The 14890-nt window shown below is 35.7% G+C and overlaps 8 protein-coding genes across 8 annotated transcripts; 2 read left to right on the top strand and 6 right to left on the bottom strand. All coding sequences in view use genetic code 12, as the record gives it.

The window, feature by feature from the left end:
• Window positions 1-355: 355 nt before the first annotated feature.
• Window positions 356-1000, top strand: CTRG_03234 (aminoacyl-tRNA hydrolase; the record flags this gene model as incomplete). The annotated part of the gene is made up of 1 exon (XM_002548891.1): window positions 356-1000. One exon carries the CDS (start codon window positions 356-358, stop codon window positions 998-1000), a length of 645 nt encoding a protein of 214 aa, XP_002548937.1.
• A 488-nt stretch (window positions 1001-1488) lies between these two features.
• MSS116 (ATP-dependent RNA helicase) lies at window positions 1489-3420 on the top strand (the record flags this gene model as incomplete). Its single annotated transcript, XM_002548890.1, has 1 exon — window positions 1489-3420. One exon carries the CDS (start codon window positions 1489-1491, stop codon window positions 3418-3420), a length of 1932 nt encoding a protein of 643 aa, XP_002548936.1.
• Window positions 3421-3594: 174 nt separating this feature from the next.
• Window positions 3595-5358, bottom strand: CTRG_03232 (uncharacterized protein; the record flags this gene model as incomplete). Its single annotated transcript, XM_002548889.1, has 1 exon — window positions 3595-5358. The coding sequence occupies one exon, from the start codon at window positions 5356-5358 to the stop codon at window positions 3595-3597; it is 1764 nt and encodes a 587-aa protein (XP_002548935.1).
• Window positions 5359-5701: 343 nt separating this feature from the next.
• On the bottom strand, window positions 5702-7483 carry TPO3 (spermine transporter; the record flags this gene model as incomplete). Its single annotated transcript, XM_002548888.1, has 1 exon — window positions 5702-7483. The coding sequence occupies one exon, from the start codon at window positions 7481-7483 to the stop codon at window positions 5702-5704; it is 1782 nt and encodes a 593-aa protein (XP_002548934.1).
• A 1384-nt stretch (window positions 7484-8867) lies between these two features.
• CTRG_03230 (alkaline phosphatase) lies at window positions 8868-10535 on the bottom strand (the record flags this gene model as incomplete). The annotated part of the gene is made up of 1 exon (XM_002548887.1): window positions 8868-10535. One exon carries the CDS (start codon window positions 10533-10535, stop codon window positions 8868-8870), a length of 1668 nt encoding a protein of 555 aa, XP_002548933.1.
• Window positions 10536-10744: 209 nt separating this feature from the next.
• CTRG_03229 (uncharacterized protein) lies at window positions 10745-11797 on the bottom strand (the record flags this gene model as incomplete). The annotated part of the gene is made up of 1 exon (XM_002548886.1): window positions 10745-11797. One exon carries the CDS (start codon window positions 11795-11797, stop codon window positions 10745-10747), a length of 1053 nt encoding a protein of 350 aa, XP_002548932.1.
• A 348-nt stretch (window positions 11798-12145) lies between these two features.
• CTRG_03228 (uncharacterized protein) lies at window positions 12146-13255 on the bottom strand (the record flags this gene model as incomplete). The annotated part of the gene is made up of 1 exon (XM_002548885.1): window positions 12146-13255. One exon carries the CDS (start codon window positions 13253-13255, stop codon window positions 12146-12148), a length of 1110 nt encoding a protein of 369 aa, XP_002548931.1.
• Window positions 13256-13649: 394 nt separating this feature from the next.
• On the bottom strand, window positions 13650-14630 carry YMC2 (Ymc2p; the record flags this gene model as incomplete). Its single annotated transcript, XM_002548884.1, has 1 exon — window positions 13650-14630. The coding sequence occupies one exon, from the start codon at window positions 14628-14630 to the stop codon at window positions 13650-13652; it is 981 nt and encodes a 326-aa protein (XP_002548930.1).
• Window positions 14631-14890: the final 260 nt, after the last annotated feature.

The following is a 14890-nucleotide window of genomic DNA, read 5'->3' as shown; positions in this document are numbered from 1 at the left end:
ATGAAATGGATCAAAATGAAAGAAGATGCCTTGGATAAAATTAAGTCAGAAATTTCCAGTTCAGTCCATGATATTGAATCAAAATTTGGTAAATTTGTGAATAGATCTAACCAGTGAGGATGCCCTGTTTTAATGCTCAACATAGTGGTTCGATTTGATTTTCTAATTAGATATCATCTTCTATACACGTGGTTTCAACTGATAGTTGTGTCAATTATGTATTTTGCTATCTTTGTTTGATGTAGGTTTTGTGGAGAATACCTTCGTAGTTAATTATAAGTGGAGAAAAAAAAAAAGAGAAAAAGAAATCAATAAATACTTCTTTGGTAAATATCTCGAATACATTTGAGATCCCATGTTCCGTGCCATCTTGAACGAAATTCTACCGAGTAGAGTAGAACCTGTTATCCAATCATCAAAGAGGACGTTATTCATAGCCTCCATAGGTAATCCAGAACCTGAGTATCAAGGCACAAGGCATAATGCAGGACATCGTTTAATGAATCTGCTCATAGAAGTTCATTGGAAAGATCATGTTTACAAGAAAGGAGATTACTACCTATCACTGAAGTATCCTAATTTAATATTGTACAAATCCAATGATTCCTTAATGAATAGACAGGGTCGATTTCTCCGTAGACATATTGCTCATTATAAAGATACTAAATTGGTAGTTCTTCATGATGAATTACAAAGAGATGTTGGGAAGTTTCAAATTAGAGGTCCTGGAACTAGTTCAAGAGGTCATAATGGATTGAAATCCATTGATAAACATGTCGGTGGTAAGTATACAAAACTTGGTATTGGTATCGGTAGGCCGCAGACTAAACTGGTGGTTGATTATGTCATGGAAGAATTTCAACCACAGGAAGCAGAAATCCTAGATTGGGAAGTATTCCCGAAATGTGCTAGAGAGTTACAGAAATTGGTAGACGAAGAGTTAAAGCAAATGCAAAAGGCAGAGCAAGAGGAAGTTTCTGAAGAAAAGTTAGATCAATAAATTGTATATAGTCCTATTGTTTTCACCTTCATGTGTATATAATGCAGTATCTTAGACATCAAACTATTCCTGAACAACTCTTCTATTCGAGTAAGCATTCTTGGAGTGTCTGAAAGGGATTAGGTTTTCCAAGTTAACCTCACTGTGAGTCTAATACCAAAAGACGCGGGGTCATGATGGGAGAAAGTCGACACTAACAATACCAAGACTCTACGTACACCTTTTTAGTATAATTCTAATTTGATCCGATATTATTTTTAACTAACCTATTCAATAATTATCTTGACTTGTAGACTTCCTAAATAGGTTGCATTATACACTAATATATTAAATTACCTTTTAGTTGGTTTCACACGACGAAAATTTTTCACCTGCGACAAACCGAGATGGAACGAGTACAAAGAAAAAGATAAAACGAGTCTACATGTTACTTCCGATCAGGTTTTATTTCTTCTTGATTTATTGCTAAACTACATCAACAACTATTCATGTTTAATAAGTTCAGCAGATCTGCAGTTTCAAGATCAGTTTCTTCATTAAGAAAAACGATATGTGCTAGTCATCCCCAACGTTATGTTCGTTGTTTTCACTATGCCATAGTTAACCAAAATGAAACAACCCCATTTAATGCCACCGCTCCAACTATTAAAACCAAAGTTCCAATAACTAATGTTGAAGATGTCAAGGAAAGTTCAACAATAGAATCAACATCTAATTCAAAATCACTGACAGGTTCTGAACTGGAATCCCTGAAATCTGCCGAATTTGTACCAGTTGAGTTTTCCGAGTTTAGAGGCAAAGGAATTATAGATGATGTTATTCTTGATGCTTTAGAAGATGCCGGCTTTCATAAATTAACTCCTATTCAACAAAAATCCTTACTTCCAATTTTGAACACTGAAAAAGGTTTGGTTTGTAGAGCAAAGACTGGTACTGGTAAGACATTAGCTTTCATTATCCCAACTTTAGTCAGAGCTATGAGAAGTAAAGAAAAAGGTGTTAGCAGTCTTGTTATTGCACCAACTCGTGACTTGGCTTTACAAATCAAGAATGAATATTTGAAAATTATTCGTCAAATGCCAGAAAGACACAGACCTCGTTTGGGAATGGTCATTGGTAAGCAAACAAATGTTTTTAACGTGAGATATCCTGAAAAAATTGTTATTGCCACCCCAGGTAGATTGGAAGCTGATTTAAGAGCTAATCGTCGTTTCAGTAGTTGTTTTTCCAACCTTGACTTCCGTGTTTATGATGAAGCTGATAAATTGTTAGACACGGGGTTTGAAAGAAATTTGGACAACATTAATGACATGCTTAAAGATTGTAGAACCACTCCACAACCACTCAAATCTTTATTGTTAAGTGCTACATTGAATGAACAAATTGAAGATTTTGCTAAAGTCCATATTCACAGAAAGTATGAGTTCTTGAATACCGTTGAATCAGGCGACGCCGATGTTCATGAAAATGTCCACCAAATTGTTGTTAGATGTGAAGATAGTATTGATAAAATTGAAACATTCGTGCTGTACATGGCCAATCTTATGAAAACTGAAGATAGTTTCAGAGTCCTTGTCTTTTTACCAACCAAGACTTCTGTTGATTGGATTGCTCAATACTTTGATGATGTTATGGGAAGTGATGTTGTTGATGGCAGTTTCCAATATAGTGCTGCAGTTATTCATGGTGACAAAACCCTGTCTCAACGTCAAAGAGCTTTGAACAGATTTAAGAAACATGACAGAACTATTTTATTTGCCACCGATGTTGTTGCTAGAGGTATTGATGTCAAAGGTGTTACTCATGTTTGTCAATTGGCTCCTTCATATGATACAGCAGATTATGTCCATAAAGCGGGAAGAACTGGTAGAAATGGAGCCAATGGTACTGCTCTTTTATTTGCCACCAGTATTGATAAACCTTTCCTTCGCCAATTGGAAAAAGATATTAAAGGTGGATTTAATAAGCAAGTTATATCCAAGGATGTCGAATTTGAAAGATTGAAATTTGTTGGTAAAATTGAAAGTGATTATGATGCCGTCTGTGAATTGTTTATTGCTTCCATGGCTTATTTCGGAAGTTTGGCAAGTAAATACAGAATGGATGTTGAAAAGTTGGTTAAAAACAGTGTTATGTTGTACCGTGGACTTATCAAAGATGATGAAGCCAAGATAAATGAACAGTACGTTAAAGTGTTTAGAAGAAAACTTTCTAAGCAAACATTGAGAAAGTATTTTGAAGGTGTTCGTTCCTCAAATCATGGTCCAAGAGGTCATGATAGAGATGACTATGATAGATACTTGTCATATGGCCGTAGAGGTAATTCCAGAAACTATGATAGAGGATATGGAAGTGGTCGTAATGACAGAAGAAGCAAAAGATCATTCGATCATAAAGAAAGATCCAGAGATTCTTACTAAAATCCTGGAAACTGGCAGCATGAAAAAAAAAAAAAAATATATAGATGCATAAAAATTAATAATCAGAAGTGCTGATGCTACTTCTTTTATTATTACCTGTAAATAGACAATTGTGTAACTATAGTATATAGATGTGATGAAACTAATTTTAATGAGTTTATATTTACTTTTTGATTAACTTTTCTGACGTTGCTTTTTCAGCTTTTTCTTTTGTGGATTAAAAGGGGATGATAATGATACGGTTTCCTGTTTCAGAGGTGTTTCTTCTGGGTAGTCCATCTCTTTTTCATCAGTAACCAACACTTCTTCATCCTCTTCTATATCATGATCCTCTTGAATTTCGATATCAACGTCACGAGTGAGTATCACGTAAACTAGCAAACATATAATGATAATGGTATTAAATATCGACACTCGTTTTTGGAATGTCAAATCATTAACTAACTGGTTTATTTTCTTGTTTGTTCCAAGCATGATTTGTCGATGACTATTTTGCTGAATTTTGAATAAGTTATTATATTGATCATGGAGATTGTTGTATGATTCTTTAAAAGAATTCAACTGGTTAATCAAAGTTACGTTAACTGAACTAATCAATGAATTGAAGTTGGATGATTGACGTTTTTCTAAATTGGCAAATGCTGTGGATAATAGTTTCAGCTGCTCTTCTATGTAAAGCAATGATAATGTAGCATTTGACTCCAACAAGGCTAATCGTTTCATTATATTCTTATAGATGGATTCTTGAGTGGCAACTGTTGCTGATGAAACTTGTGTGGTACTAGCTTGTGGGTCACAGGAATCACTAGTAACAACCACACACAGCTCTGTTTCAGTTGTATTCAAATCTTTCAAAAACTCATTCAATTGCAAATGAGGCATGATAACACGACATTCATTTAATGTTGATTGATTAATCAATAAAATGTCTTCATTTTCTATGGTTTGTGGTGTTGCCACTTCTTCTTCTCCTTCTACTTCTTTTCTCTCTAAATTTTCTTTCAGTTTTTCTTCATCTTCTTTGAATTCGTCCATCATAGTCTTACCATGAACTCTAACGATTGATATTGGACAGTAATACTCATTTCCATAGTGACTCAATATTTCTAATTTCAAATATCGTGCCCAGATCAATGGGTTCTGTATTTTAAAACTCTGAACATCACGAATATTCTCTGCTGTAAACTGACCCAATTCTTTCCAAGCCTGTGATGGGAATCTATCACTTACACTGACTCTGATATCTTTAAACATGGATGAGAAAAATTCAAAATTCCCAATAACCACCAGATCCACCAAAATATCCTGACATAATTCTATAATCACATATTTATTCGGCACAGAACACTCGTTTAATAGATATGAATCCTTATTTTCTTTGAGTATTGCCGATGCACCCTTGGCTTTAGCATTGGTTTTAACAATAGTCGCAGCACAATCAACGGATGCAAAATTGAATTTATCTTTATAGACTTTCCCATCAGCCTCAACCAAAGTTATATTTGTGCTTGATGCCGTAGAGTTCTTATGAATAGTTGTATTGACCAATTTTATATCTGTATTATTAATAGACTGGTTGGAATGGGATGATGGTGGTGTGTTGTTTGATTCTATAATTTTCTGTTTTTTCCACTCTTCAAACGACATGAAATGACAATCATCCAAGACAGAATCATTTCTAGGTTGTTCTTGGGATGTTCCTGATGGATACAGTGTAGCAGGCGATTGCAGTAGCAATAGTTGGAGTTCATTAGATGCTGGAATAGTGTCATTTGAAAGAACAAAGACCGGTATGACAGGTGAGAAATCAACAGGCTGTACTAATTCCACTACCACTTCCAGAAATGATGCATTTTCTGAAGCTTTGACAAGTATTGGTAGATACACTAGAGTAACTAAGCCTAGAATATCCACTATTCTATACCATGAGCATCTCATTTGTAAAATCAAACAAGGCGTATATGGTTTGTGTGTTGTAGGTGATTATGCTATCTATAAAATTAAAATCTCGCTTTGCTGTGTGTGAATTTTTTTCTTCTTTTTTTTTTTTGTTAGAGAAAGTTTCTTTTTCTCTCGCTCTCTCTCTCTCGCAGAACTGAATCTCACAGTATCGTGATCTACTAGCAGTACACAAAGTTCTTATCGAATTATTTTGTTTATATTAATAAATGAAATGAAATATTAAAAATAAAATGCCTATTTAGTAATTATTATGTATATGATGCAGAAAAAGGATATAAATATGTAATTGTGAAATAAAACGGAAAGTAAAAAACGACGTCTATAATTGAGCGGAATAATCTTCTTTACAAAGTTTGGCTCTAACAGTCTTACCAAATTTGTAGAAAGAGAATGGAATCAACACCATCGCTAAAGCAACAAAGGCCAATAACCAACTAGCCCATTGTAATCCCAAACCTTCATACATTTGGGTGATAAATAATGGGAAAGCAGCACCACCAGCAGATCTCAAGAACACTTTGGTGGCTAAGGCAGAAGCAGCGTATTTGGCATAGGTATCAATGATATAATTGTTCAATGAATAGTAAATCAAAACCATACCATAACCGAAAGCAATACCTGAAGAGGCTGGACCAACCCAAATAATATGTTTATATGAAGTGGCACCCAAGATAAATAAGGCAATACATGGGAATGGAGAACCAACCATGGCACCCCATAATCTGTCTTCTGGTTCTGGTCTTCTTTTCTTCACCATTTTACCATATTGAATTTCCAACAAGTAGGTTGTGGTAACAGCCAAACAAGCACCGATAAGAATAGGAATAAACATCAAACCAATTTTATCATCTTTAAAACCGTATAAGGTACTGAAAATGTATGGGTAGGCAAAGAAGAAAGCATACAAGTAAGCGTAAATCAAAGCAACAAAGGCACAAACCAAATCCAATAATGGTTCAGTGACAACAAACTTCAATGGAAGAACCAAGTTTTGATTAACCATTTCCTTGAATGACATAGGAGTAGCTTCTTGTTCAGTCATAATCTTAGGGTTACCGGTTTCTTTTCTCAATCTTTGAGCTCTCTTTTTCAAAATGACTGGGGCGTAGGTTTCTGGCATCAAACTAATGATAATCCACATAACACCACCAAATGCCATATTAACCCAAACTAACAAATCCATTCTCTTTGTATCGACAGCAATGAAACCACCGGTAATCAAAGAAATAACTGGACCGGAATAAGGACAGAAACTGAAGAAAGCCAAGGCAAGACCTCTGGTTTCATTATGGATATCGACCAAACTGGCACCGGCAATGGTCAAAGCAGAAGAGGCGAAAACACCACACAAGAAACGACAGACAATCACACCCCCAAGATTATTAGACAAAGCACATGGGATGTTGAAAATAACATACAAACCAAACGAGATGAAATAAGTTGGTCTTCTACCGACTTGTTCAGACATAGGAGCCCAAATCAAAGGACCGAAACTGAAACCAAGAACCATCAATGAAACAGTCAAAGTAGAAACTTCAGTCAGCACATGGAATTTATCGTTAATGGTAAAAAGACCAGCAGAAAGACAACTAGAACCGTAAGCAGCAGAAATAACAAACATGGAGATAAGGAAGGTGTAAAACCATTTGATGGTCATGGACCAGTTGTGTGGGTTTTCCGGGTCCCCCACCGTGAAAGTAACAAACTCAATTTCTGGATCCAAGCCTTCAAGTTTAGATAATTTTTCTTCGGCTTCTTCCCCTTCACCTTCGGCGATGGTTTTTACTCTACCCAATGATTGTAAAGTAACAACAGGGACCAAACCAGTGGTGGTTTCCAAAGTATATTCTTCTGGGAAAATTGGGTTTTCAACTGGTGGAGCATTTAAATCTGGATGGGGGATAGAGGAGGTCATACCCAAGTCAGCTAAAGACTTTTTGGTTTCTGTTCTAGTGATTTTTAAAGGTAGATCGGCTGTTTTAAGGGATGGTTGAGAATCAGATGAGTTGATGGATTGTGCTTCAAGATCCGGTTGAAAGGCAGTTGGATTGAAATCCTGTCTGACACTTTCTGAATCAGAACTATCTTCGTGTATAGACATTATTTTGCAATTGAGTGGATTAAGGAAATAATTAAAGGTTGCGAATCAATAAAAGTAGAATTTGAATTTGAATTTGAATTTGAATTTGCAATGAACAGGTGATTGTATGAATTGAACTGAGATTCGAAAACAATAAAAAAAAGACTAAAGGACCTATAATTAATAGTACAAACAATAAATATATACAAACGGAATAATTAGTAAAAAGGGGGAATAAAGGATGCTATTTATAATAGTTGAGGTATTTTTTTTTTTTCAGTTTATTCCTTTTGCGTTTTTCAGTCATCAGATACGTATCTGCCAAGTGAATGGAATTTCTCTTTCGGATGCAGTATACACTCTGATGATAAAGCAACCTATACTGCGAAATGTGCAAAAAAGAGGAAAAGCAAAACAATGGGCTAAAAGTGAGCCACATGTGACTTCCGAAATGGGTTCTCCTGGTTCAGGCGTTTAGTGTAGGAATTTAGCGTCTATGCGGGTATTGGTTCGTCTTTTCTTTTTCAGCAGGCAGCAAAACACGAATAAGAACAGAACAGCGGAAAACTTTTTCCATGGAAACTATTGAGAATGAATAAAAAACAACTATGGGATGGGATCTTCATGCTTTTGTTGCTCTTTTATTGTTTAAGAGTAAATGTTCACTTTTTTCTTTTCACTCAACAAAATGTACACTACCCATTCATCATGATTAGCTCAAGTTTATGATCTCTTCAGTCAATTAAAAAAAAAAATAGTAGAATAAGAAAAATAGTGAATCTTTGCCCATGATGTTCTCCGCTTTTTTCTCTTTGTTGTTCCGTCTAACCGTTCTAGAGATACTTCGGATATTGGCCAACTACAATGAATCTAAGAGGTGTCCATGATGATTCATAATTCATTATTTGAATTAAATTTTATCTGACGGTTTGCTATGCCGTTTGAAGATTCAATTGCAGCGGTCAGCTGTCAAGTGAAAGAAATAAGCATGAAACTTTTGTTTTATCCCTTCTCAGGCCCAACTGCATCTGTAAAAGCGTTGACTGATGATTCCTCGTACAGGAATCTGACGACAAGGAAGTTCAATACAATTATACAGAGAGAAAACAAATTCTTTTAGTTTGAATATCCGTGGAATAACTGCAAGATCCAAAAACTGTTATTACACAAAAACTGTCCTTCCTGTTCGTTTTATTATTTTTTCCATTGAGATAGCCACGCATAAAATAATATAGCGCAAGGCTGTTACCCATTGTCTATTAATATTCCGAAAACCGCAAATCAGGATGAGAGCTTTAAATAGATACCCATATCTTCCGAAATGAAAATAAAAAAAAAGTGAAACACGACAAATAAACTACGATAACCCTATATTAACTAATCTATATCATCATCAAGCACCTATTTAAATATTACCATGGAAGGCATCAGCATTAAACACCTCTTTGTTGTTGTTGTTGTTGCTACCTGGTGAGTGTTCGGTTTTTCTGATCAATTCAGTAACACGACTCAAACTTGATCCGGTGATTTCTTCCATGAAAGCACCAATTTCAATATTTTCATGGTTTCCTGTTAATCCATGGTATGCACGGGCTGATTCCAATTTGGCTTTGATGGCAGGGGAATTGGTGTGAGCATAGATATTGACATCAACTGCAGAGTGGCCATGGGTGGTCCATCCGATTTGCGCCCTGAGGGACACAATATTGTTCAACACATACAACAAGTTAGCTGGATCATTGGCCTTGTCAAGAATAGCTTGTACCTCTTTATCAGTGTAGTCACTGACTCCCAAATCATTTTCCAAAATTTCGTGTTTGATGAATTTTGTGAGCTTAGTAGAATCGTCTTTGTTCTTGTAGTCTGCAATCTTGTGAGCCAAGTAATCACCAGAATGGGTGCTGTTCAATAACACTTCTGGATACCACAAGTAATCTGGATAGTTTTCAGAAACTTGTCTGGCAACAACCAAACCACCGGTTTCGTGGTCACTGGTAGAAATAGCAACAGTTTCCACATCACTGGAGTCAATGAACTTGATGACTTCTTCAAACGCTTCGTCATAGGCCAACACTTCTCTAACTTGGGCAGCAGGGTCGTTGTGGTGTCCTGCATGGTCGATTCTGGACCCTTCAATGAGCAAGAAAAACCCTTGGTCCGAATCCTTGGTAGCATCTGACAACGCAGTCAAGGCAACTTTTACTTGTTCTGCCAACGATGGGTATTCTGTTTCGTTACGATCAATAGCATATGGAATGTCGGTATTGGCAATCAAACCCAATAATGGCAAGGAGACATTTTTACCGCCTTGAAGCTGGTCGAACTGTTCTCTGTCGCCAACATATTGCCATGTTTTGCTGTACTCTTCAATCAAATCTCTATCATCACCACGACATCCGCCTTTAGAGGCAGGCAAGAAATGGCATCTACCACCACCCAAAATGAGATCGACGGCACGGCCAAATGGGTACTCTCCCAATTGGTGTTGGGCAATCAAATCTTCCTGGAATCTGTAATCAACGTGGGAACTGAATGCAGCTGGAGTGGCATCGGTGATTCTAGTAGTCACAACTAAACCAGTATAGTAACCTTGCAACTTCAATGCTTCTAAAATGGTACCACATGGGGATTTATCTGAGGCAACACCAATGGCACCATTGTATGATTTCATGGCACATGAGAATGCAGTGGCTCCGGCAGCAGAATCTGTCACCAAACTGCTGGATGATCTGGTTCTTGAAGATCCAATAAGATACTGATCAAGAGTTAAAATATCGTTGATGGCAAGTTTATCACGGAACTGTCTGAATGATCTGGCTGCGGATAAACTGGCAGGTCCCATACCATCCGTGACCATCATGATGATATTCTTTTTCTTATGAGGATCTACTGTTGGTGGAGCATTCTTCTTGTTGTTGTTATTAGTTGAGAAAAAACATAAATATGCAATGATAGATACAGTTATGATGTTGAGAAAGTAGGATAAGTTTCTCTTGGTGTTGGACTTTTTCTTATTCAAGCATGACAAGGAATCGCCTCCAAGTAAGGCTTGAGTTTCGTTAGTAAAGCCCATGTCTGATGGAGATACGAAGTGGATGATAGGAAGAGTAAAAGAAGAAGAAAAAGAGAGAAAAAAAGAAAGAGGTTGAGAGCAGAGTTTCTTTTTTTCTAATCATCAGTGAGTTCCTGCAAGCCGCGTGGGTGCGCGATCTAAGTCATTTATTATTATTTGCTTTACAGTGTTTATTATTATTATTTTATCACATTAATCCTGTCTACCTATTAAAAATCGTCAATGACTACTGCATCGGTTCCAATCTCATTGTAAACAAGCTTACCCATACTAAGATCCATGATAGATAATCCAACAATCTTTTGGACTGTGAGATTGGTAGAATCATCGGTTACCTTGGTAGCATTTTCAACATTTAACTCATGGATTTCAATCAATTGATCGCTAGTAAATTCAGCTTGGATCAACTCACCAGCCTCATGTAAGGTATGTTCTCTTGAATCCACAATAATGGCTACACCTTTTTGTTTCAAACTTTTACATAAATCCAAATCTAACTCAATCATGTGAGGTTTATATGATCCAATCAAAGAGATGAATTTAGGAATATGAGGATCTTGATTCAAATAATCCTTTTTAATTATAGGATTTGTAGCTGGAGTACATCCAAATATAATTGAACTATTTCTGACATGTGGTATAAATCCCAGAGCTTCATCTTGGTACAGGTATGCATTGAATTTTATATCATTTCCAAACTCCAGTGAAAGCTTTTCGGCCAAAGTTTCAGCATTCTTCAACGTACGATTCAATATATTGACTTGAGTGATTTTCCCTTGATATAAGATCAATGCAAGTTTGACATGCCAGTAAGCCTGTAATCCAACCCCAAAAACAGTAATCTTGGGAAGGATATCTTGTTCTAAAGGAATCTTTTTAATCAAACCCAAAGTACTGGCCAATGCAGTTCTAAAAGCTGTCAAGGTATTAGCATTCAATACAGCTTGTAATTGACCGGTGATTTCGTCCATGATCAATACGCAACCTTGAAAACCTAACCCTTTGGTGTTGTTTCCTGGTCCACCACTAATCACTTTGATTCCTACTTCATCTGGAGAAATACAAGGCATGTAGATATGGGTTGTGTCTGAATTAGGATTATTTGTCAGTTGAACGGTTCGTGGTGGTACAATTGCATCTGAATTTTGAGAATAAGTGGTTAAACTTTTAAGTAAAGTTGGTTGAAATTTTTCAATAATTGATTCCTTGGTAAGATGTCCATCCAAGAATTGTGAAACTTGTTTATCGGTAATTACTTTCATTCTTGATCTGTAATTAAGGAAAAATATCAAAAGTATATATTTGTTGGGTGGAAATTTCAGCAGAAAAGTGTTTCAATTTATAGATAGATTTATGCCCAGGTTTTTTTATTTTTTGTATTTTTTCAACAGATTTGTATTATTGGGGTAATTTATTTTTTTTTTTTTTCTCGGGGTTGTCAATTTATCGGTTTATGAAAAAGGCTATATCAAGCGAGCGGTACCGGCAAGGAAACTAATAATAAAAAATTCCTTAGCGCTAAATACCCTGATAGAGCAGTTGGAATGGTGTATCTCAGAGATAGCCACCCCCCCCAGATTATGCATTCTTAATATATTTAACATACGCTACTATACATACACTTTACGTACTGACTCTTCGTCGGCCTGCAACTGTTCTGTCGACTGCAAGGGATTAAACTCACTCTCCAAAACATCATTCAAACCTTCATAAAGTGCAGTATCAACTGGGTCTAAGCGAGAAATCTTATATTTGATTGACATTCTCTTGAGTCGTCTTAATTGAATATGTGACAAGTTATCAGCACTAGCAATTTTTAAAAAGTGTTTCTGTAATTCATTCAAATCCTTGTGGAATGCAAGAATGTCCCTAGCCACCAAGTTACTGTTCTTCGTGCTAGCTTCCCAGATGATAAAACTTGACTTTATGTTGTTCAATTGTTCAATGTAATGCAACTCTTTGTACTGTTTCAAATATTCAAACACAAATCTCCATATAATACGTTCATAGAATGGTGGCAACTCTTGTGATTTAATCAAAGGAACATATTTTGAATCCAAATTCTGTTTCAATAACCTTATAACGTTCAAAGGTTGTTTCAAATCATGATATTTCTTTAATAAAATTATCTCGAGCTTGGTAATATCCAAACTATTAAACTCGGTATATTCCCTTAGTTGCAAATGGCTAATTGGTGACTTCTCCAAATGTTTGAGGTTCTTATTCAATAACACGTTAGTCAATACACGAATATTTAGTTTCTTATGGTTATAGAATGTTTCCAAAATTTCAAACAAAGTCTGCTCTGAAGTTATTCCAGCAATATATGAACTCAAATCACGGGAATTCATTTCATATAGTTGTGAATAGTTGATTTTTTCTTGTAATGAATCAATATTTGATGATTTAATACCTTGTAAAATATTAGCAATGAGCTGATCAGACACGTGTGTTTGCGTTTCTGAAATTTTCACTTTGACACTATTCAACTGCTCTTCTACTGGACCTTGAGTTAATGAGTCGTATAAAGAGGGACGTTTCACTTCTTCTGTTGATTTTACCAATAAATTTAACGCATCTGCTAAAGCAATGTTTTCCGACTGTTGTTGACGAGGTGGTATATTCTTAGAGACACCATTCTTGGAGTTCCATAAAAATCTGACCACAAATTTAATTGTAGACTGTGATATTAATGGTTTGGATTTTTGTACTGATAACATTTATTTCTATTCTGTGTTGAAGTGGTAATGGCAAGCAATGCTATTGGTTCTAAAAGTAAATGAGGAATCATTTTTATCTGAGGAGGTGAGGAGAAGAAAAAAAAAAAGAAATAGAAAAAAAAAATCACGTGAGGGATGATTTTCACTAAGTGATAAATGATACAGTTGCAAACGTCATTAGATCAAGATATTACTTAGGCCATGGAAGTTTTATGCATATAATTTATAATCTCGTATAATCAGGTAATATAGTTTACAATAATATTCCTTTGACCGACAGATTATTCTTTTTATTAGAATTTTACTTGAATATCGCAACCAAAAATTGAAGAAAAGTGAAAAACATAAAACTGCAAAAATGAATAATTATAAATAGAAACTGTATTAACTCTACTTAACCCATTAAACGCAAAGCCAACTCGACACTAGCAAAAGTACCAGCACTACACGGTACTGCTCTCAACAAACATGGAACAATACCTCTCCAGAAACCTGTAAGTCCGTGATGCGAAAATATGTACTTGGTTGCTTTTAAGGCACTGCCATTAAACTTACTATCCTTGCCAAACCCATCACTTTGAACGTTGGTTTTGATAACATCCAAGGGATACGACAGAAGCCATAATGCATTACCTGCAAGGGCACCGCTGGCTAACAATTCTGGTGTACTGATCTGATCACGGCTCTTGTAATGTTGCAAGTCAATTATTTTTTGAATCAAGGTTTCATACGTCATAAACCAAACCCCATATGCTTGAATTTCTCGAAGTAATGTTATACCAAACCCTCTATATATTCCATGAACAACACCTTGTTCTTTGTAGATCTTGGCTACAGTTTCACGCAAGGACACAGGTTTGTCTGATGATTGACTCAAAATACGCAATTGTTCTACTGGGGATGTCACTGGAGTATTAACCACACCTGCCATTGCACCAGCTATATATGTTTGTGGCCATAAGTTCAAGCTTGGTTGTCCAGTATATTGTAGTATTTGTCTTTTTGTTTCATGGAATCCATAAAATTGAAGTGACACACAAACCCCCACACCAAATAATGGGGGTAATGTACCTTTATAAAATGCCAATATTCCCTCATTTTTGATAACATTTTTAATTACTTGTACTGATGAGCTTGCATCGGTGGTTTGTAATTTAATTTTTATCAAATCAAATGGCTGCCCAATTAACACCTGAGTTGCACCACCAACAAACCCTGCAGCAATATCCTTGAGTTTTCTATTGATGGAGTTATCAACTGGGAGCTTTGAATCCTGGACTTCTATTCTTTCCTCTGCTTCTGACATTTCAATAGGACGATTAGTTTCAGATGATCGTAGATATGAATTGAATTTATTAAAAGAAGAAAACAGCATAATTTTATAAAAAATTTTCAATAACTTTAAATCATTATCTGAAAAATACCTTGCATTAATTGCTCCACAAGATGACTAAAGTTCACGTGACGCAAGGCACTACCAAGTGTAATGCGTGTACAAAATGTAAAGAAAAATTGTTTTGACCACGTACCATGAAAAAAAAAAAGCCCAGAAGAGAAAAATTCCACTGAAAAAAAAAAAAAAAACCTAAAAGAAAAAAGAAAACAAGTGTACGACAAAATCTCAGAGCGAGACGA

This window comes from Candida tropicalis, assembly GCF_000006335.3.
Source record: "Candida tropicalis MYA-3404 genomic scaffold supercont3.4, whole genome shotgun sequence".
NCBI lineage: Eukaryota > Fungi > Ascomycota > Pichiomycetes > Serinales > Debaryomycetaceae > Candida > Candida tropicalis.
The sequence above is the reverse complement of the archived record's forward strand: the minus strand, read 5'-3'. Positions and strand labels throughout refer to the sequence as shown.